At 33.6% G+C, this 20,326-nt stretch overlaps 1 protein-coding gene across 1 annotated transcript; it reads right to left on the bottom strand.

Annotated features, from left to right (window-relative positions):
• Window positions 1–1,491: 1,491 nt before the first annotated feature.
• LOC136970258 (small ribosomal subunit protein uS8) lies at window positions 1,492–8,346 on the bottom strand. Its single transcript, XM_067264683.1, has 4 exons — window positions 8,211–8,346; window positions 6,748–6,882; window positions 1,896–2,061; window positions 1,492–1,637 (listed from the first exon to the last, which is right to left on the bottom strand). Exons 2-4 carry the CDS (start codon window positions 6,878–6,880, stop codon window positions 1,544–1,546), a joined length of 393 nt encoding a protein of 130 aa, XP_067120784.1. The 5' UTR covers window positions 6,881–6,882; window positions 8,211–8,346; the 3' UTR covers window positions 1,492–1,543.
• Between the last annotated feature and the right edge of the window lie 11,980 nt (window positions 8,347–20,326).

Here is a 20,326-nt window from a genome sequence, read left to right as displayed (position 1 = left end):
CTTAGCAAGATTTGTCTGTAGTCCTGTTTGAAATGGGTAGAGTTGCTCTGGATTAAGTATCTGTCTATGAACTGTAGGAGCAATGGGATTTTGAAAATTTGTTTAAAAATGTAAATGGAGTATGTTTATTAAAGTTAAATCATTTTGATAATCATATCTTGCTGAATAATGACATATTTATCAATAACAATACGTGCTTGATAATCTTTTTTTTTTCTACTTTATTTATAACAGTCTTTCTTGTAATGTTATGGCATTATTAATGCAAGTTAGGTGTAACTCATTTCATTTTATGTAATTACAGAAGGGACATATCATAAAGATAATTTAAATCAATAAGGAACTATCTACTTACCAAATTAATATCTTAAATCCACACATGTAAAACGGCAAGGCTGTATTTGGAACAAGATTATGTCTCAGAGACTCACTACTAAGCACACTTCGAAGCTCATGGTAGGTCTTGTTCTCGAATCATCTTTGGTATTGCTGATTTTGAGCGTGATTGTTCAAACTCTGCCAGCTACAGCCGTAACCACACCATCATCCACAATGCATTTTCGGCGAACCAATGTTGAAATTTCTCTCCGTTGCATGACACCCAAGGTTGATTTTTATCAATGTGAAAATTTCCCATTTTTGAAAAAATAATCCTGGCTATTGTATTGTCCGAAATTTTTTTATTTTGCACAAACGAAAGATATATATATAAATAAATGTAAAGAAAAAATAATTATATTTCAGAAGTTAGTTTTGATATAAAATTATAACGACCTGCCATCTAGTTTCAAAAATGTTCTGATGATGAAACAAGACATCTCTGGTAATTGACCAATTGGTCAAGGTTAACACGTGGCAACCAGAAATATGTGGGAATATCATGGGACAGGTAAATGTGTTTTTTCAAAGATTCGTTTTTCAAAATTCAATTTCACAATATTCATATTTCCAACTTCCCAACAAGCAACACATGCACAAATCTTGCTTGTTTGTAGAGAGTGTCGCCATTTTGTATTTTATTTTGACTCGGTTCTCAGTCCTCTGACTATCTGTAAGTCTGGTTTTTTTATGCGTGCATGATTTGGGCACCTAATACTCTTGCCAGATTGCAACTCTTGACATGTACTCCTTCATATCTCTAAGCTAGTAACACAGCAGGCAGTACAATTTTATAAACAAGACAAGACATTGTCTTGTCAATTAGATACAAATTTGTTAAATTATGTAATTTTATTGTGAAGTCATTGTGAATATACCTTGTTTAGTGAACAGGTGAACTATTTTCATATGTCATCCATGGGATGTAGTAAATTTTACATGGAAAAAATGTAAATGCAAATAGTATTGAATGTGAACTTAATGCAGTTCATTCAGGTATAAGTACCAGAATGAACTGTACTGTACATGAAATTCATTAGACTAATCACTTAGAGAAATTACCGAAATCATCAAACTAAAAAAAAAGCAGACCAAATTTAAATACACAAAGTCTTTCAGAGGGACATTTTTAATAATGTTCTGTACATATTTTCAGAACTTTTTGTTAAAAGAAAAATCCTAAAATCTTTCCTCCCAGATGTTTTCTTCTGGCTTCTTCGTGGTCCATTATACCACCTGAAGTTGTTAATACCAAATAACTGAAATAAGAAGGTTTATAAAAATAATGTATAGTTTTTGCCATGAAGTAGATTGACTAAAATTGTGATAATATAAATCTAATTAGGAACAAAATGCATGGAATGAAAATTTATTAATAATGGATGGATTTTGGCATTGACCAAAGGATATGACCAAATCTTCTTATTGTTGAATATGCATAAAACAATAAGCAGAATGCTTATATCCATATTATAAATAAAGTTAAAAATCATTTTTAAACAATAAGAGATTCTCACCCAAATTGTCGAGAAGGCAGCAAACTCCTCATCCATCTCTCCAAGTCTCTTAACTGCACATCAAATCTGGGACTGATCACACCACATTTGTTTAATCTACCAGTCAGATTTACTACAATTTTTCCGGCTCTGTGATCATCTACTATTTCAAATTCACCAATATAACCTAAGAAAAACAATTGTCTTATGATTAATTTCAAATTTTAAGAATAAAAATCTGTAATTAGTCAAAAGTATCTAGTCAACTCTTGCACAAATTTCAAAAATTATTGTGAATAATCATTGCTTTACAAAAAATTAAGAATTACTTAATTCATTAAATGAAACCAAATATTTGCCAAAGGCCAACTTTGGCTTATCATGGACAGTACCCAAAACTCAGATTAGTAATAAGATACATTATATTGTTTATATCTTCAGTTTTTTATGCCTGTGTCAGGACTTCAACAACTATATAAAAAAATTAATATAAATTCAGTTGTTAAACCTCTTAAGGCTGTTCAATTAAGAATTACTTTTTGTATTCACAAACTTCATGTAACATTGGATTATGAAATCATCAAACTGAAGCAAAGAGTTCTTACAAACTATCCAATTTGCCTGAGTACATTATCACAATACATCTGCATAAATTGTCACGTGTAAATCAAATACACAATTTCGTTAATATTAATTAACGTTTCCAACAGTAAAAAAAATCATGCTAACTTTAAGATAGAAGTATTGTTAGAATTAATGTAAACTATATTGTCTCATTAGTTGTCTGTGTAACAGTTCTTTGATAACTGTTATACAGAAATAATTTGAACTCAGATAATTTGAAATCCCGTTGCTAGGGATATAGAGATTTACATTTTAAGGAATATGGTTAGTTCGAGATACAGCTACTTCAAAATTCAAAGTGAAAATTCCATCCAAACTGTGATATGCATATTTTAACTTATTCATTTAGATCAAAGTATACTACTAAGAAAGCAATAAACCAAGAACAAGTCTTATCTGGTCAATATGGCTTTGCTTTTAACATATTTTTGGTTGTCACCTTATCCAGGGACTACCCTTTTTTCTGAGTTTTGGAATTGCAAGATTCGGCTACAAGTAGCAGATTGAGATTTGTAGGGCTCTAGGCTACTACATTTGGGTGACTTAATACCTTTTGGACCACATTTTTGAGGAATTCTGCTTTACTTTTTATAAAACCTATCCGACAACCTGTGAAGCTCTAACCAGACAGATGCTACTTATGAAAATAGTGTTCTGTATACATAGCCATATTCCATTTGCTTCATAAATTAATCAGTTATCTGGCATTTGGCCAGGTAACCAAAGTAAATTATGAAGCAAACATATGTAAATCTCGGATAATTTGAAACTCAATAATTCAAACTCACGATTATTTCATCCCTTGAATTTCAAACTAACAAAAATTTCCTGTATTACTTATTAAACCTACAAATTATATTTTTTGAATAATAGTTTCTATTTTGTGAAATTTGTTTTTACAGAAAATGTTAACATACAACTCCATGAATATGGAGAATAGACTGTAATTGAAAACAAACATTCATATAGACTGTATTCAGCAATAAACATCTCAACTGATGGCACTTCCAATTTCTAACTTTCTGTTGTTGCTAGTCAATGCTGTCGTAAGTGTAAGCATTTCTATAAATATTATTTACCATGTTTTGAGATAGAGTGCATATTTATATTCCCTAAACACAAACATAGAACAGTATGTTGCATAGTTGGATGTTCAAAGACAATTGGAAATGAATAAACTTTCGACAATAAGGTATATAAAAAACTTTTTATAAACTAATATTAATTAATAAATTAATTTTTTATTAATTGTATTTATTTAAAAAAAAGAACATTTGTTTATATTCTGTTAATTTCATAGATCAACCATCCAATGATTCCAACAAACTCAGGCTGGACACCATTGCTTCCTCACAAATCTCAAGAAAATATAAAAGATAAAATACAACACTACAATCAGTATAAAAGACAAATCCAGATAGTTCTTTCAAAAATGTTAAAGAACAAAAGTTAGCAGAACCATCTTCTAATTATTCCACACAGGAAATAAGCACTGAGGAACCAGCATATCACTTGCAAAATAATGTAGGTGAAACTTCATTCTGTATTAATACCATATTAGAAAAAATATATAAAATACCATATTAAATAAAAATATAAAATTAATATCTTCAATTTCCCGCATTTTTGTGGGAAATTGAAGATATTTTTAGACCCATCTAAAAATTCTCTAATTAGTTTGGAAACAGGGGGACCCAATTCTTGCATTCTGCGAAAACGGGTAAGGTTGACTGTAACGTAATAATCTTAATCTTCGCTCTCGTTACTTTTGCCCGAGCAACGCTGTGCTATCTAGCAGTTAAATAATAAATGAAAATAACTGGCTAGTGCCATTTACCATTACCTTACACCATATATAAATGAGCACCCTCTTTCAAGTTTAAAACTTAAAATTCAAAAATTAAGAATATTTCTTATATATATTAGAGTAATTTAGATAAGTGCATTTCCTTTTCATTTTAATTTTTACCTACATGGCATTAAGATCTTTATTTCCTATCTGTCAGACACAATGAAGTCAATGGCTGTGTTTAGCATACGTAAGTATTAACAGCTACCAATTAAAACACCTTTGCTCAGTTACAACTGTTGACTCTGCTAAACACAGCTAATCAGTGGTTAGGAATGAATATCAACAGATGGTGAGTCAAAGCAAGTATAAAAATTGCTACAGATGTGATTTGGATCCAAAGTTGGGTCTGCCAGAGTATGATTTTGATACTTCAGCTATCTAATGCAGTACATTCCTTAATACATGTGTAAAACAATACAATAAAGTCTTTTTTTTTTTACAAGGAATTGATATATGCAGATTTACGTTTTTATGGATAGCAAATTGTTAAGTTCAGCAACTCCTAATACCAGTGAATGTGACTCAAGTCACCTCCAGTTTCTGACAGAACTACCAAATGCTATTGACTGTGATGAATACTTGAGAAAAATACATGCAAACTAGAGCAATGTACTCAACACAGCATAATAAATATTCGATCTATATTATTCAGATACAACATTGGACTAAAATGCTATTCATTATAGTACAACAATTTAACATTTTTTTTGTTTATTGCAAATGGTGGCACACATTTAGACAATTGTCTAGGACAGGGGTGGCAAATCTATGGCATGTGTACCCAAAGTGGCACATAATGTATCATATGATTTCTGTCCTTTTCAATCATCCTTTCTGTTTATCACCTGATCATCCTTTTTTCAATCAGATTTTTTACATTTATTCGAATTAAAGCGTATTTGTTTAATTTCTTTAAATATCATTATTTAAAGTCTAAGACTTTGGCACACATTAACATCTTTAAAGCTAACTATGCTTACAACATGGCACGCAAACACAAAAAGGTTTGCCATCCCTGGTCTAGGACTACTTTAGATGGAGCACAATATACACAATTTCAGGTATTCTTGATGTATGCAGTCTACCATGCTGTATAGTGTATACCAGCGGTTCCCAACCAGTGGTCCGCAAGAGCTAAAATATGGTCCGCAAAAGATTTAAAACTTTTATTTATTTTAAATTATCATTCCCACATTGATACAAACTGAATTTAATTTTTACTAAAAATGTTATGTTTTCTATTATAATGGTACTGTTAAAGCAAAAGTCTTGAGTTTAACGATTACTTATATTAAAAGTTTTGATTAAAGTTTATTTTTCTTAAACATTGTGGTCCCTGCTAACAACAATGAAATTAAAGTGGTCCCTGGTCAAAAAAAGGTTGGGAACCACTGGTGTATAGTAATGACTGACAATGTATGTAGAGTTTTTTTAAATAGGTTTCTTTTCAATTAATTTTTTGCAGTTTTATTTTTTATGAAGAAATAATAACAAAAAAAAACACCGAGTTGAGAAAGAATGAAATTTAAAAATAATAATTACAAAAAATTAAAAATTATTCTTCAAAATAAAAATTTTAGAAAAACTATTATCACAGTCCTTGGGGATCTGATTACCAATGGGGATTAACTTTGATTATAGTCAGTATAATCTTGAACTTTGATAATCAATTTTAGCATAGTGACTATATTGTTCATCACCCAAACTGAAATAGTTATTCAGTGATTGAAAAATGGATCTAAAAATGGATTTTTAGATTTTTTAAAAAGTTATTTATATACCAACCCATAAATTCATATTGCATTAGAAGACCTATAAAATGGTTCATTTAAGATTTTATTCTATTTCTGAGGATTAGAAATAGGAGAAATTCAGGATTGTTCCAGACAAACCAGGATGACCACTCTAATGTCAACAAAACTAGTTTCTGGATTATGCAGACAATATACAAGAATACCCAATTTCATTTTATATGGTAAGTGCTAACATGCAACTTCCATGTAAAAAAGAAAAAAAGACCATACTGTAATAGTTTTCAAAAATGTCAATCATTTATGTTAAGCAATTGTACATAATAATTAAAATGAGAATTTGTTGAACATATTGTATCACAGTGTAAGTTTGTTTCACTTTTACATTGAACACATTCATATAAATCCCTTAAAATCAAAAGTGATATAAAGTGCTTACTTATTTCCAATGTAATGTATCAGTAAACACCTGTAAAGCTGTTTCCATTATTTTTTATTACACATAAATATACAGGACTATATACTCCTAGTAGGTCTTAATTGGTACAAGAAAACCTGATGAATCAAGACAAACATCAAATAATAATTTGTAAGAAGGAAACTTTCATCTATAACAAATGTTTAATGTAGTTTATATTATTCTTACCATGTTTCATCATTACTTGCAAGAACTTCACTATAACTTTAGAACATGGTCTGATTAGAACTTGACGTTTACCTCTTTTCTCTGCATTATTGATAGATCTGAGAGCATCTGCTAATACATTCATACGAACCATATCTAGAAAATAAATTTCTTAGATTCAGTTAAAACATACAAAAAAAAAATTAATATATTAGTTACTTAAATAATAAAACAACTAGGTTCTAGTTATATATTTTAATATATTTAAGTTTATAATTAAAACAAAAATTCTTAATAATTTAAAAGAAACGTTATCATTTCATCTTTTTAATAAATTTAATATAATAAATGTAATAATTGATTGCATTTATTTGCCTACCACTACCTATGGTAAGTTTCCAACAGTTGGTCAACGGCTTAATGCAATATAGCAACGCAACATACAAGCAATCTGCTAAAGAAAAGTGCCACCCAGGACCTTAGGTGGCACTATCCCTTAGCAGATTGGACTATGGAAAAACTGCCCATATTTAGATGTTACATATGAAGAAAACCTAGAAAATTTCAGGTAACCAGCCCTTTGGTGAGGTGCAAACTCATGACTAATGTTTAACGGTTTTATCCATGAATGTCAATGTAAGCGATGTGGTCTACAAACCATCACTGTCTAGGAAAATATCCAAGGAGTCTACAGATCCATATAATTATAAATTAAAATCACATACTAGTTTATAATCTTTGAATATTTTTTATAAAATAAAAAATATTTATATGACTATATTCATTTATAATTTGAACAATTAAGAAAATGCTCATCATCAAGTACATTCAACATGATATATTAGGCCCAAAAAAAAAAGGACAAAGACCCTCTCGACCCTACAACCATGCAACATTTTTTCACACATTGAAGTATCTCAAAATGAACCTATTTTTTTTCTTAAAATCCGTTATATATTGCTATTCCTGTTCTAAATCAAAATCACTCAAAAATCATATAACACTCAAATTCATTATTTTTTATCACTGTAAAAGTTTACCATGTGAAATTCCATTGTTTCCCTGAAATACTTAAATTTTACATACAAATAATTAATATGATTTAATTAATAGAACTGTGCCAAACTATTTTTATTTAATTCGTTTATGTATATCATTGTTCTCAATAACGATCATTGTTAACATAAGGGTCCACAGATAGAAGGTTAGGAACCACTGATCTATAGTCTTCTCTTATCTTCGATTTATATATCTAAGAAATGAACAAAAATGGATTATATGAAAGTAAGAATACTCTTAAATGTGAATAACTCTAAAATCGTCTTCACAGTGATAAATAGTTTACAAGAATTCAGAAAAAAATCTCTTGTAACGAACAACACGAACACGTTTATGCCAGGCACATTCTTTTCATACTACACATAAACGCATTTATTTATAATAAATCCACGAAATATTGACTAAAACATAATGAAAATAAATACCTATAATATTTAATTAAAGCTTCGTCGTTTTAAGGCTAAACCAAATACGATGCAAACCGATTATAAATTCCAAATTTTCCAGCTCACGGCATCAAGCACAATTATGGCGGAAGAAGAAACTGACGTCGCCGATCTTTTAGTGTTGCCAACTACTTCACTAAATGTCTAAAATTTCTGTTCTACTTTAAATATTATTATTGTCGTTTAATATCTAAGTTTTCGATGTATAAAATTAATATAAATGAAAATATTATTAATAAAAATAAAAATTTTTATTTAAAAAACAATAGAGTCAGATAATCAGTCTTTACTTATAGAATGGTGCATGGGGACGGCCGGATGGCCGAGCGGTAAAGATGGGAGCCTACCGCTCTGGGGGACCCTGGATCGAATTCGAATGGGTCGAATAATCCCCAGGAATTTTTCGGGGGGTGGTCCGTTCGGATATGTCTGGCCCCGTTCCTCACCACCCGGTCGCCCCATTGTGGGCCTGGCCGAACCCATAATGGGCCTACTGAAAGAGGCCCTCTTAGTGCCCAAAGGGCGGAAAGAGTTAAAAAAAAAAAAAGAATGGTGCATGGGTGCGTTCGTTAATAGCGGTCGTTCTGCGTCTCCGCTACTACGGGAGTATGCTGCCGTTTGTAGGCATTTAGGAACGACAGTGAAAGAAAGAAAGATGGCGGCACCCGCACTATCGATAGTATGGTGATGGAGGAATCTACAATTCTAAAATACAGTAGAGCGTCGTTTATTCGAATCAATTGGGGACTGGGTTTGTTCGGATAACTGATTATGTGCGAAAAAATATATTAACCCAGTGTTTCTCAAACTTTTTGGACTGCGACCCCCGATCTGCACTTAAAAATTTCAAAGGACCCCAGAAGAATGAGTATGTGTCGAAAAACATCCTAGAGGGAGGGGGTTAAGCTCGTATTTAAATATTTATATTCTTTTTATTATTTATATGTGCCATTTATTTAAGTAAAAATTATTTTATATAGCTTTTATTTCTATTATTTCTAAACATGAATCCATACTAAATTTATAAAATATTTGAAAAAATTTGATCTAGAATCAATTTTTCAGCGACCCCCCAAAAATTTCACGACCCCCACTTTGAGAATCACTGTATTAACCTATCCGATGTTGAAATTTTTCTCCGTTGCGTGTCGCTTCGTGCTGAATTTTTCTCCGTCGCGTGTTGCTTTGTGTTGAATTTTCGTCGAATTTAAGCCTAACGAAAATTTTTATAATGATAATCGAGGCTATTGTATCGTTAAAAATTATTTCTTTATTTTGTACAAATAAAATAAATATATTAAAAAATATAAAAACAAAAATATTATACTTTAGAAGTTAATCTAGTATCAAAAACGTTCGATTCAGCACGACACGGTCCGACTGGAAAGCTTTCGGTTAACTAACGTTTCGGTTGATCGGCTTTCGGATAAACGACGCTCTACTGTATCAGCTTTTAAAGACAAAAGAAGAGTCCCAATTGTAAACTTTAACCTTAAAATGGATTATTTGTTGAAAGAGCATTCAAAATATCCACGAAAAAAATTAGAATGCCGACTACCATTCGAAAAAAGTCTAAGACACATCACCGCCTGCACTAACTTGCGCTTTCACAACTTCTAAATTTTCATTCATAAAACCACATAATAGACCCCGAAACGAAACTATTTGAGCCATGGAGGACGCGATGTTGCTTTCCACCGCAAACTACTGCTACAAACGGCCGTTCTTGCCGTTCGACGGCGCGAACTCCGACCGGAATTTAGGAACGCGTTCCGCAGGAATTTTTAAACGGATGTTGCTCGCGCGGAGTTACGCGGAGGAATAAAAGAACGCACCTTGTGATACAAGTTAACCATCAGTGATAAACTGGGTGTTTATCACTGATGGCTAACTTGTATCACATTCTGTTTGTGAGAAACCCTACTGTGGAGGCCGATAGAGGCGAAATGCATTTAGGGTGGAGTATGATGTAAAATAAAAATTTTTTTCTCTCAAAATTAACCTGTTTTTTTTAATCTTTTTTAACCCCCAGCTCTTATTCCGTTTTAAGTAAATGGATTAGCGTCTTGGAATTTTTTAGCCTCCATAAGTCAGAAAGGATTGGAGAATTATTTTTCCGAGTACTGGTTAATAGTACAAATAAGTAAATAAAGGATAGTATTATTCATTATCTTAAAAATTCATAAAAAAACAGTTTATTGTAAATTTTTCGGTTTGGTTTTCTTCAAATCATTGATATTGTTGTTAAGTTACAGCAATGCAACACTTCGGCGATCTGTCTAGTTGGAATGCCTTCAGGGAGGTCTTTTATTGAAGGTAACTAGCCCCTATTCATAAGGTGACCAACTTTTTTACAATGAAAAGGAGGGCACACATAAATTGAAGGAAAAATATTGTAAATAAAAAGAAACATTTTATTCATTGCAACAGTAATACACCATAATAATATCTACTGCATGCCTATGTGCCGCGTTGTGTTTCGGTAAGAAGTAAACAAAGCTACTTGCATACAGCGCACTCTCTCAAGGTCCCATGTCCCCAGAGCACAGGCGTTTCATAATCGCGTTTTTCTGCAGTTAGTTGATCGAAGATTCGCGCCTGACCAACGGACGACTAGCAGTTTGAAGTTGTTCGGGTTTTCTTCATATGTCTAACTCTAAATAGGAGTTTTCCATAAATGTTCTATCAAGAGTCCCCTAGGCAGATCGCCCATGAGTTGCGTTTTCTTATTCTATCAATTCTTTCAATCCAACTCTAAACTGCAATTTTTTGTTGTGAGCATTAAGATGTAGTTCGTTTAATTTATGCATTAATCTGTCTTTGGTTAATTGATGTGCGACCAGGCTGGCGAGGAATGGCTGAGCCAGCCAATATTCTAAATTAAGAAATTCTCTTTAAATATTTATCTAAAATCTATAAATAATCATTTTTTACTTTCCTGCCTGTTATGTATATACAGTAATACCTCTGTTTTCGTTGACTTCGGTTATCGTTGGTTTCGGTTTTCGTCGATATTTTTCGCGAAAAATTTGTCTCGGTTTTCTTCGATTGCCTCAGATTTCGTCGGCGTGCTCAAATGACCTCGCTGCTAATTTTGCGAAAATAAAGGGCGATCCACGCGTTTTCCGGCGCCGAAGTCTTAAACGCTAAAACGTGTACTTCGGACGTTCAGCTCCGCTTCCCTGTAATCCTAGAAGTTTGACAATAGCGTTTGGAATGTCGAGCATGATTCTTCTGACTTTCCAAACGCCATTGTCAAACTTCTAGGCTTATATGAAAGCGGCGCTGAACGTCCGACGTACTCGTTTTCGCGTTTAAAACTTCGGCCTCAACCTCGGCCTCGCTATTACCCCGCGACGGCCCACCATTGGCCAACGGTTCTGTTCTCTGAGCACTGAGAGTTCGGTCGTAGATTCGCGCTTCGCTAGGGTGGGCTGGCCACGTGAAGTTTTCCGGGTTATCTCCACGTCTGTAACGCCTGAATGGGGGCCAGTTATCTTTAAACGCATATCCCGGAAGGCATATCCCGGAACGCATATCCCGGAAGCCATATTCCCCGCGATACGACCTTCATAAACCCATACAACAACTACTTGTAATTACAATTACGTCACACTTTACCACGGGGTAATATAGGCTAGAAGCTCATGCCTAACTAGCTTCTACAAGACAAGATATTACTCCGTGTTTAGCCGAGCAATTCCATTGCTTTCATCTTAATGTTAATTATCTTATCTTTAATCTTAATGCTTTTATCTTTATGCTAATTAGTTTTTATGTTAATTTCTTATTGCTTTTAGTATTTAACACTATATTAATTCTCTATAAAATGTTTTTGGTATGTATTTTGGAGTGTCTAAAACGAATTAATTGGATTTAGATTGATTCGTGTGGAAATAATTGCTTCGGTTTTCGTCGGTTTCGGATTTCGCCGATTGTTTTCGGACGGATTATCGACAAAACCGAGGTATCACTGCAACATGGGGAAAGTGTTACACTCATCTCAAATTGACCCTTCGAGTTTTTTGCAGATCTCGATGTTTTGAGACTTGAACCTAAAAGAGTAAAAAAAAAAAACCCAAAAATTCCGTTGATGTATATGTATACACATGTATCCCTGTGAAAAAAAAAACAATTTGTTTTATCTCCAAGCAGCGTAATTCCATCGTTTCTACTTATCGTATCTATAGTTCATAAAGTGATAAAAGTTTAAGAGGGTTTGAGTTTTGTTCGATGTCCGAATAAGTGTGAGGACCCGAACGGGGGTCCACTAAAAGGGACGAAAATGGAGCTTTCCATTGTTTAATGGAAGTTTTTCTGTGTATTTAAAACAATGGAAAAGAACGAATTCGAGAAACACGCGACGAACACGCGACGAGAGAGGAATCAAATTCTGTCGCGACGATGACCTCTCCCGCGCCCTCCATCGGGTTTCGAATTGGCACCAGGTGACAATGAGAGACCAATGAAGAGGCGATTTGGGGGAGAAAGATTATAAAATCGTCGTTTCAAGGACATTCGGGGTTCTTGGTCTTTGGTTCAGAGTGCTCTGCTACTGAATTCTGGCTAAAGTTTAACAACGAAATCTGGATCATCGCTTCGAATTTGTCTCCGACCTCCGCTCCCGACGAGTTGCGCCCAGGTACATCCCGCCGTCGAAAAGCATCACTTCAAGCTGTGCTGTGAACCCCGGGGCCGACGCCATCCACCTCAATCCATCGGAAGTGTAAACGATCGACTGGACTTTTGAACAGTTGCACGGACTGATCCATCCTTTAGTGTGGTCTTACGCCGAACTTATAGAGTTGTTGTAAGCTCCATTTTTATGTTTATTAAACGGTTTTAGATGGTAACCCGTCTCAGTGATGTCAGTCCATTCCCACAAGACAGTCTGACCGCTCGACCGCCGTAACATTCTTTCTCTCCCATCGGCTAACCTTACATAAGGAAGGGGGTTATGGAAACTTAAACAAACTGGGAAAATGGGAGAAAGGGGGTAAAATTTTCAAGAAAAATGTGGACGTAATTTATGGACAGCCTAGGTCTGTCGTAAATTCCGTAACGGAGACGTGAGTAAATGAGTGTGTATGAGGTAATCGTTGCGAGGAACGTGGATGTTTACAAAAACGTTTTGTAATATACCAGAGTCGATAGATATACTGGTCTCTGAGCTTTGTTCTAAAAGTAGAGTTAATATGTCAGGTTGCCGATAGCTGACACTAGAGTCTCTTTGCGGCTAGAAGAAATTCGGTTTATCAGTTTGGTTAGTAGGTAGTCTTACAGTTTACATGCATTTTCATAACATTTTTTCTGCGAGAAAAAGAAACAAGAGAATGCCGAATAAGTGTTTTGTGATGAGCGTAAGTCTGGCTACTGCAAATCTGATATTGGGCTCCGTCCCTCACCAGCCGGCTGCCCCAATGTGGGCCTGGTCGAATCCATAATGGGCTTGCTAAAAGAGTTTTTCTTAGTGCTCACAGGGCGGAAAGAGTTTAAAAAATATCTGGTGAGAGGTGATATGTTTTTACACCACTTTTGAACCATATCTATCGACTCTGGCTTAATCAATTTGGTTGGTAGACGGTTTTGCTGTTTTTAAGTAGTTTTGTAATTTTTCTACTGTTCTATCAAAAAATATCTTAGTTGTTGTTATATTTTTTTCATTTTTTATCATGTATAAAGAAACGAAAAGCATATTTGGTTTTTAGATAAATTTAATAAGATGATACTTTGAAATTACATGTCAGGATGTGAATAAATTGAAAATATAATTATTTTCGATTTAATTTATCCAGGTTTTAAATAGATTGGTTTAAAACTGTTATATTGCTACATATTATGAATGAAACTTTTGTACACAATGTTCTGAGTATAACATATCTGTTCAAAACATAGGTAATGGTAAAATAAGTAAATAAATTTGTATTTTACTATTTTATTTTATTACATATGTATGACAATATAATTAGGAAAACCATAGCTTATCCTCTGATACATTTAAATAGCCATAGAAATTTAATCCAGATAGAGACAAACTATTTTTAAAAATAATTTATTAACTTTAACACTACATAAAGTGTGCTATACAATTTTACTTGATTCGCTATAGTGAGAAATAGTATTTGAGTTGAAATAGTTTTGTGTTTTTGACATAATATTACATTTCTTTTGTCACTAGCGTAAGATCTACATATTTTGGTAATTTATATAATATTCTGCACTATCAAAAGTAAAATATGAATGAAGATTTATTGATGGCCTACTACATCTGTCCTTCGTTTATATAGGCCTAAAACATCAGTAACATGTCTTTCTTTTAGACTCCATGTCATCACTAATCAATATCACTGTCAATATCTAATAATACTGTCTAAACTCTTGCCATCCTACATTTATCTATTTTATTTGTCAACCTCTAACTCATCATCCTCAAGTCATTACGTGCCTGTAAATATGTTGAATATGTTGTCTAAATAGTTGGAATTTTCCACTTTTATAACTCATCCTGAGGTCTAATTCCTTCTTTTTTCCATAACAGCATATACCTGAAATCCAAGAACTAAATCTACTGACTTTAATCCCTCTCTCTATTCTGTCCCTAACTTTTTTGGCTCAACTTTAATCTCTCTCTATCTCATTAATAAACATAATATCAATTGTTAATAACATATATAATAGCTCCTTTCTCACTGCAAACTGCAGGAATTCACTTAATATTAATTTAAAAAAAAGAGAGTGAGAGAGATGTGCTTAATCTTGATAAATTCCAAAGCAATCCTAAATCTTCTTTTTTGTAACACGTTAATCTATCCAACCTCAACACTTGGTTTAACATTTCTATACATTTCCATAATTAAATGTATATAATTCTCAACAACAGCTTTTCTTCCTGATTCAGAGAGTTCTCGAGAATCCCGAATGCATCCCATATTAATAATGTATATGCAGGCTTAACTATAAATTTTTTGACTTCCTTTTCTTATCCATAACGAAAACTCCTAAAAATATTTAGAAATGAACATAAATTGTAAGCAAAAAATAAATAGTCTAATCAATTTAAAGTCTAAAATCGTGAAAGTGACAATTAATAGTATTATAAACATTAACGACATTTACGAATAAATAATATTCAAAACCTAATGAAAATAGTATTTATAAGCGGTTTTTTAAAAAAGTCAAAAGCAATATCTGAGTTAAAAACGAAAAAATTTCACATATTAAAAGAATTTTGAATGTTTACAGCTGACTCTGACTATACTCAAGCCAAATTTATGCCGCGAAGAGATTGCAGCACTCGAAGTGGCAGAAATATTCATTACTATACTTCGTAGCATTATAGCTTTGGTAGCTCAGAGACCACTATAGCTATCGACTCTGACAATACTAGCCAACCTTGCCATTTTTGTCGCTACTTTGTATATCCGGCCAAAACATCATCACCAGGCCGCCCCATTGTGGGTCTAACCGAACCCATAATAGGCTTGCTAAAAAAAACCCTTCTTAGTGCCAACAAGGCAGAAGAGTAAAAACAAAATACTTGTAGAGTGATACAAAGAAACAAATACAATCGAATTAAGACTAACATATACAGATTGTAACGAAACTCCGTGCCAATATTTTAGAGATGGACTTTAGAGTCAAAACTACCTCTGTAAATTAATGTTCTTTATACCTACAAAAATGAAAATCTTGAATGAAAGAAACATTTCATTTGTTCAAAAAAAATTCAGCAATAAGTTATGTAATTTCCCCGGCCGTTATGAGATTTTATTAAAAATATAACTTTTGTATTAGTAATTGTAACAATAGTATAAAGACAAGCGGCTTCATTTTGAGGCCTACCAGTCTTCGCTCCCTGAACACTGGGAGTTTGGTCGTGGTTCGAGCCTTGCTCGGACGGGTTGGCCACGTGGAATTTTCCGGGTTTTCTCCGCGTCTGTAACACCTAAATAGGGGCCAGTTTCCCTTAAAAACGACCTCTCGGAAGGCACCCCCTAGGTCAGGGGTCGGCGGTTTGTCAAGTGAGAAGAGCCAAATTGTCATGAAAACGAGATACTAAAAGTATCAGAGAGCCACATCGAGACTTAACTGCTTGGCCGATCGCCGACCAACTGTGTTAAAGGACGCCCCCTAGTGCGCGTTACAGGCATTCCGTGACAATGATAAATTCCTATTACAAATATACTGAATTATTTGTATTGTTATTGGCTATTGGCCAAATGAATAATAACAATTTATACTGTTAATGTAAATAATAATTTATATTGTTAATTTAAATGTGCGAAATACGACACACGACAGGGGCGCCTGTAGTGGCCGTTTTCGGCATAACGTTACACGGACGGACGGGCACGCGTTCAATAGGTTATATATACAAGTACTCTTCACTTTACGACCTATCTGCTTAATGACCACTCGCACTTACGACCAATCGAGTTTCGATCTGCAATTCGGAGAATCCCCTTTCTCAGCTTGAGTGTCGGTCAGTGGTGGATAGTAACGTGCGCACTAAGCTTACTATAATAGTCTTATAGTACTATAATAGTCTTTTTATGAATAAATTTGAAGTCTTTTGCATAATTTGTATAATTTTCAACTATCCTATATTCCCAACGCAAGCTCCTCGCTTATCGACCAATTCGCTTAACGACGTAGTCGTCAGAACGGAACTCGGTCGTAAAGTGAGGAGTACCTGTATGGATATGCTTTAAATGCTACCACTCGCATGCGATTCATATTGATCAACGCAAGCGGTCATGTGCGGACAGGTTAAAGAATGGTAGAGAGTATACCGTACGAGTTGAAGTTTGTTCGGCGGCTCTATCTCATAAACTCATAAGTTATAAGACTGCTTGAGATGAGATGAAATTGGAGTTTATGTCCGAAGAGCCGCAAACGTCTATGCAAAGAGACGCACTTTCCGACCCCTGCCCTAGGTAGATCGCCCAAGTGTTGCGTGGCCATAACTAAACAAACAAACTTAATTTTGAGGGTAGAGATGAGTTTTTTAAAAAATATTGTAAATGCCAATAACACGTACAATTTTTATTAAGTCCGATTACACCCAAGATATGAAACGAGGGGTGAAAAGACACTCTCTGTCTTTTCACCCCTCTACCTTTAACCACAAAAATTTATATATGACACGTTTGCAATATTATATAACGGGTGGGCAAGCAAGAGTTCAGCGGGAGCCGAAATGTAGGTTTTGCAAAATGCATGGGAGCCTCAGTTCTGTATTGTCGTGGCGGATAGTATGGTAAGGCGCGCGATTTTATTATATAATATAAAACAAATATTAATTTTTTTAATAAACATATTTTCACAAAATTATAAAAATAAAATTGTAAAAATATTAATAAAAAAACAGAAATTAACACTTTCAGCAAGAGCCGCACGTAACTCAAAAAGAGCCGCATGCGGCTCTCGGAGCCGCATTTGCCCATGTCTGTTACATAACTACAACCGAAAATGTAACACGTATTATAACATCCAAAAAGTAACAGGAAAGTAAAACTTTGAGATGATTACAAAACTTTCCCGTGTTATGTTATAACAGCTGGGAAAGTATAACATAGCAAAAGGAACTCGCTAAACTTCTAGAAGGCCCACTAAAGACCTAAAGGGGTCCACTCTATTCCCGGGCTCCGTATAATCTGTCGACAGCCCTGATAGTGAACAAGTGAACAGTTACTTTTCCAACTGTACTGTACTAGGGAAAATATTGGAATCGTGGCAAATTTGATCCTCCGAGATTTTTGCAAATCTCCACGTTTTGAGACTCCCTGAACAAGCGGCTCCCGAAGACTGTACAAAAGGGGGACTACAAACTATAAAAAGGGCATCATACATTATACAAGAAACTTCGAACTATGAATGTTAGATCAGCGTTCCCTCGAGGTTCCGATTGCAATCAGGCTAGTTTGGCTTTGAAAAGAAGATATGTTCCTTGTCTTTAAGGCCAAGTTTTGGTCAACGTACGAGGAAGTTGCATGAGACAATGGACAGATACCGTTCGTTAGTTTCTTTTACATTTGCAGAATAGACTAGAAGTCATGAATTTTCTGTTGTTTGTTGATAATGGAATTTGGGACATCCTTGGGGATCAGGAAAAGAGCAACACAGACGAAGAATGAGGTACGTGTCCCAAGTGCTCCAATGTACGGCGCCCCTGTTCTGAACCTAAAATTCAAATCAATGAGAGAAAAATTCCGTGGATGTGTGTGTGTTCGTTTAATATCTCAGAATGAATAAAGATTAAGAAACGAAATTTGGCACGATATAAGGGGCATTGATGTCATTAAGTTTTAATGGATAAATGATGAGAGATGGAGAGATAGAAAAGGGTCTCAAGTGGGATCAAACTTAATGGAAATCTTAATCGTTATTGGCATTTACAATTTTTTTTAAAAAGTTATCTTTATTCTGAAAATTATGTCTTTTGTCTTTTTATAATAATTAATAATATAAAAGATATTATAAAGGAGAATAAAAATTAAAAAAATAAATAAAATATTTAAATTTTCAAGAGAGAGAGAGAGAGAGAATTATGAGAAAGGAACGCAATCTTTATATATAAATGAAGATGTTTGTATGTTTGTTTGTTTGTTCACTATACACGCCTAGGCCGTTAGACCAATTGCTACCAAATTAAGTAGTTACGTTCAAATACTTCCAACTTAGATCATATCGTACATCCAACTCCAAAATATCGATTGCAATTCTATAAATCAATTCATTTTTACTTACATTTGTTTTTCTGAGTTACACGTAGCGCCATCTATTGGCAAAGTAGTCTTAAGTGGTGCTAGTCTTAAATAAATCAGGTATTGTAATTCCAGAAAAAAAAAGAAAATGAATATAAAAGTTATTTTAAAGCAAAATCGCATAACAGAATGGCGCTACACACAACTTTAACTTTGTGCTAATGTACAGTACCTTATTGTCTGTTAAATATTTTTCGCCAGAAAAGTTATGCAACTCGTTGCTGGATTGTTTAATAAGTACAAAGTAGCTGAAAAATCAGTTAACCTAGTTTTGTGTGCCCTCCCATAATATGAATTATACATCGAATTTGCGTATTATGAATAAGAAAAATTTCATTTTGAACAATTTTTGCAAGGAAGTTTGAATGAGAAAAATTTAATTTTTACAATAGTTAATTGATTTTTCGACCACTCTGTATATGCCTTGTAGATATATGTATATACGGCCCCTGAGGTTGAGTCTGTAAGGCATCAGTCCGCTGCTCTTGGGTACTCGAGATCAAATCCGGGCGAGCAATTCCAGGAATTCTTCATGAGCGGTCTAACGCGAATATATGAAGACCCCATCTCTCCCCATCTGGTTGCTCCCGTTGTGAGCCTAACCAAATATATCATAGGCATGGAAAAAGGCTCTCTTATTGCATCTTATTTTCAAAAATAAACTGTATGTGTATATAATACGTAACTTTATATTATACGGGGTCATTTTTTAAAATTATTAAGTGGCTGCATTAAATTTCGATAAATATAAAAATAAATGCTTAAATTATATTTTGGTTTCATGCAATTCTATTATTAAAACATTCAAGTTATTCAGAACCCATCAGTGTCGAAGTGTATGAAACCATTGAACGTGGGTCACGGGTTTGCGCCTTACTAATAGAATAGCCACGTGGAGTTTTCCGGGATTTCTTACGTCTAAATAAGGGCAGTTTCTTCATAGTCTTCTGTTGGCAGATCGCCCATGTGTTACGTTGTCTTATTTCATCAATTCAATTCAATTTTTAAATATAATTAGTAGTGATTTTGGTATAGATTGATTTAAATAATTCCTATCTTTAAAATTTTAAATTAATTTTTAATTGATTAAAATTCTCATAAATTGAATAAAAATATTTTTTAAATTTATTAAATTAATTTCTCAATTGAAGATCTATGATAAAATCATTAAGCGAATCCTTTATTAAATTTTAAACGTCTTCCTGAATTAAAAAATATATGATTTAACTTTATATTAATAATATTATAAATCTGTACATTCGAATATGCTCACTTGATGTTCTTTTTCTTCTTTAATATCATCTAAATCAATGACTGATGTAACATTAG

This window comes from Centruroides vittatus, unplaced genomic scaffold, assembly GCF_030686945.1.
Source record: "Centruroides vittatus isolate TY-2023 unplaced genomic scaffold, ASM3068694v2 contig_19, whole genome shotgun sequence".
Classification (NCBI taxonomy): domain Eukaryota; kingdom Metazoa; phylum Arthropoda; class Arachnida; order Scorpiones; family Buthidae; genus Centruroides; species Centruroides vittatus.
The sequence above is the reverse complement of the archived record's forward strand: the minus strand, read 5'-3'. Positions and strand labels throughout refer to the sequence as shown.

Excerpts from the sequence above, each read along its gene's own strand:
- LOC136970258 (XM_067264683.1), bottom strand. The coding sequence starts at position 6,880 with ATGGTTCGTATGAATGTATTAGCAGATGCTCTCAGATCTATCAATAAT. Across the intron at positions 2,062-6,747 it reads GCAAGTAATGATGAAACATG|GTTATATTGGTGAATTTGAA; the intron begins GTAAGAATAATA and ends TGTTTTTCTTAG. Across the intron at positions 1,638-1,895 it reads CTGCCTTCTCGACAATTTGG|TTATTTGGTATTAACAACTT; the intron begins GTGAGAATCTCT and ends TTCTTATTTCAG.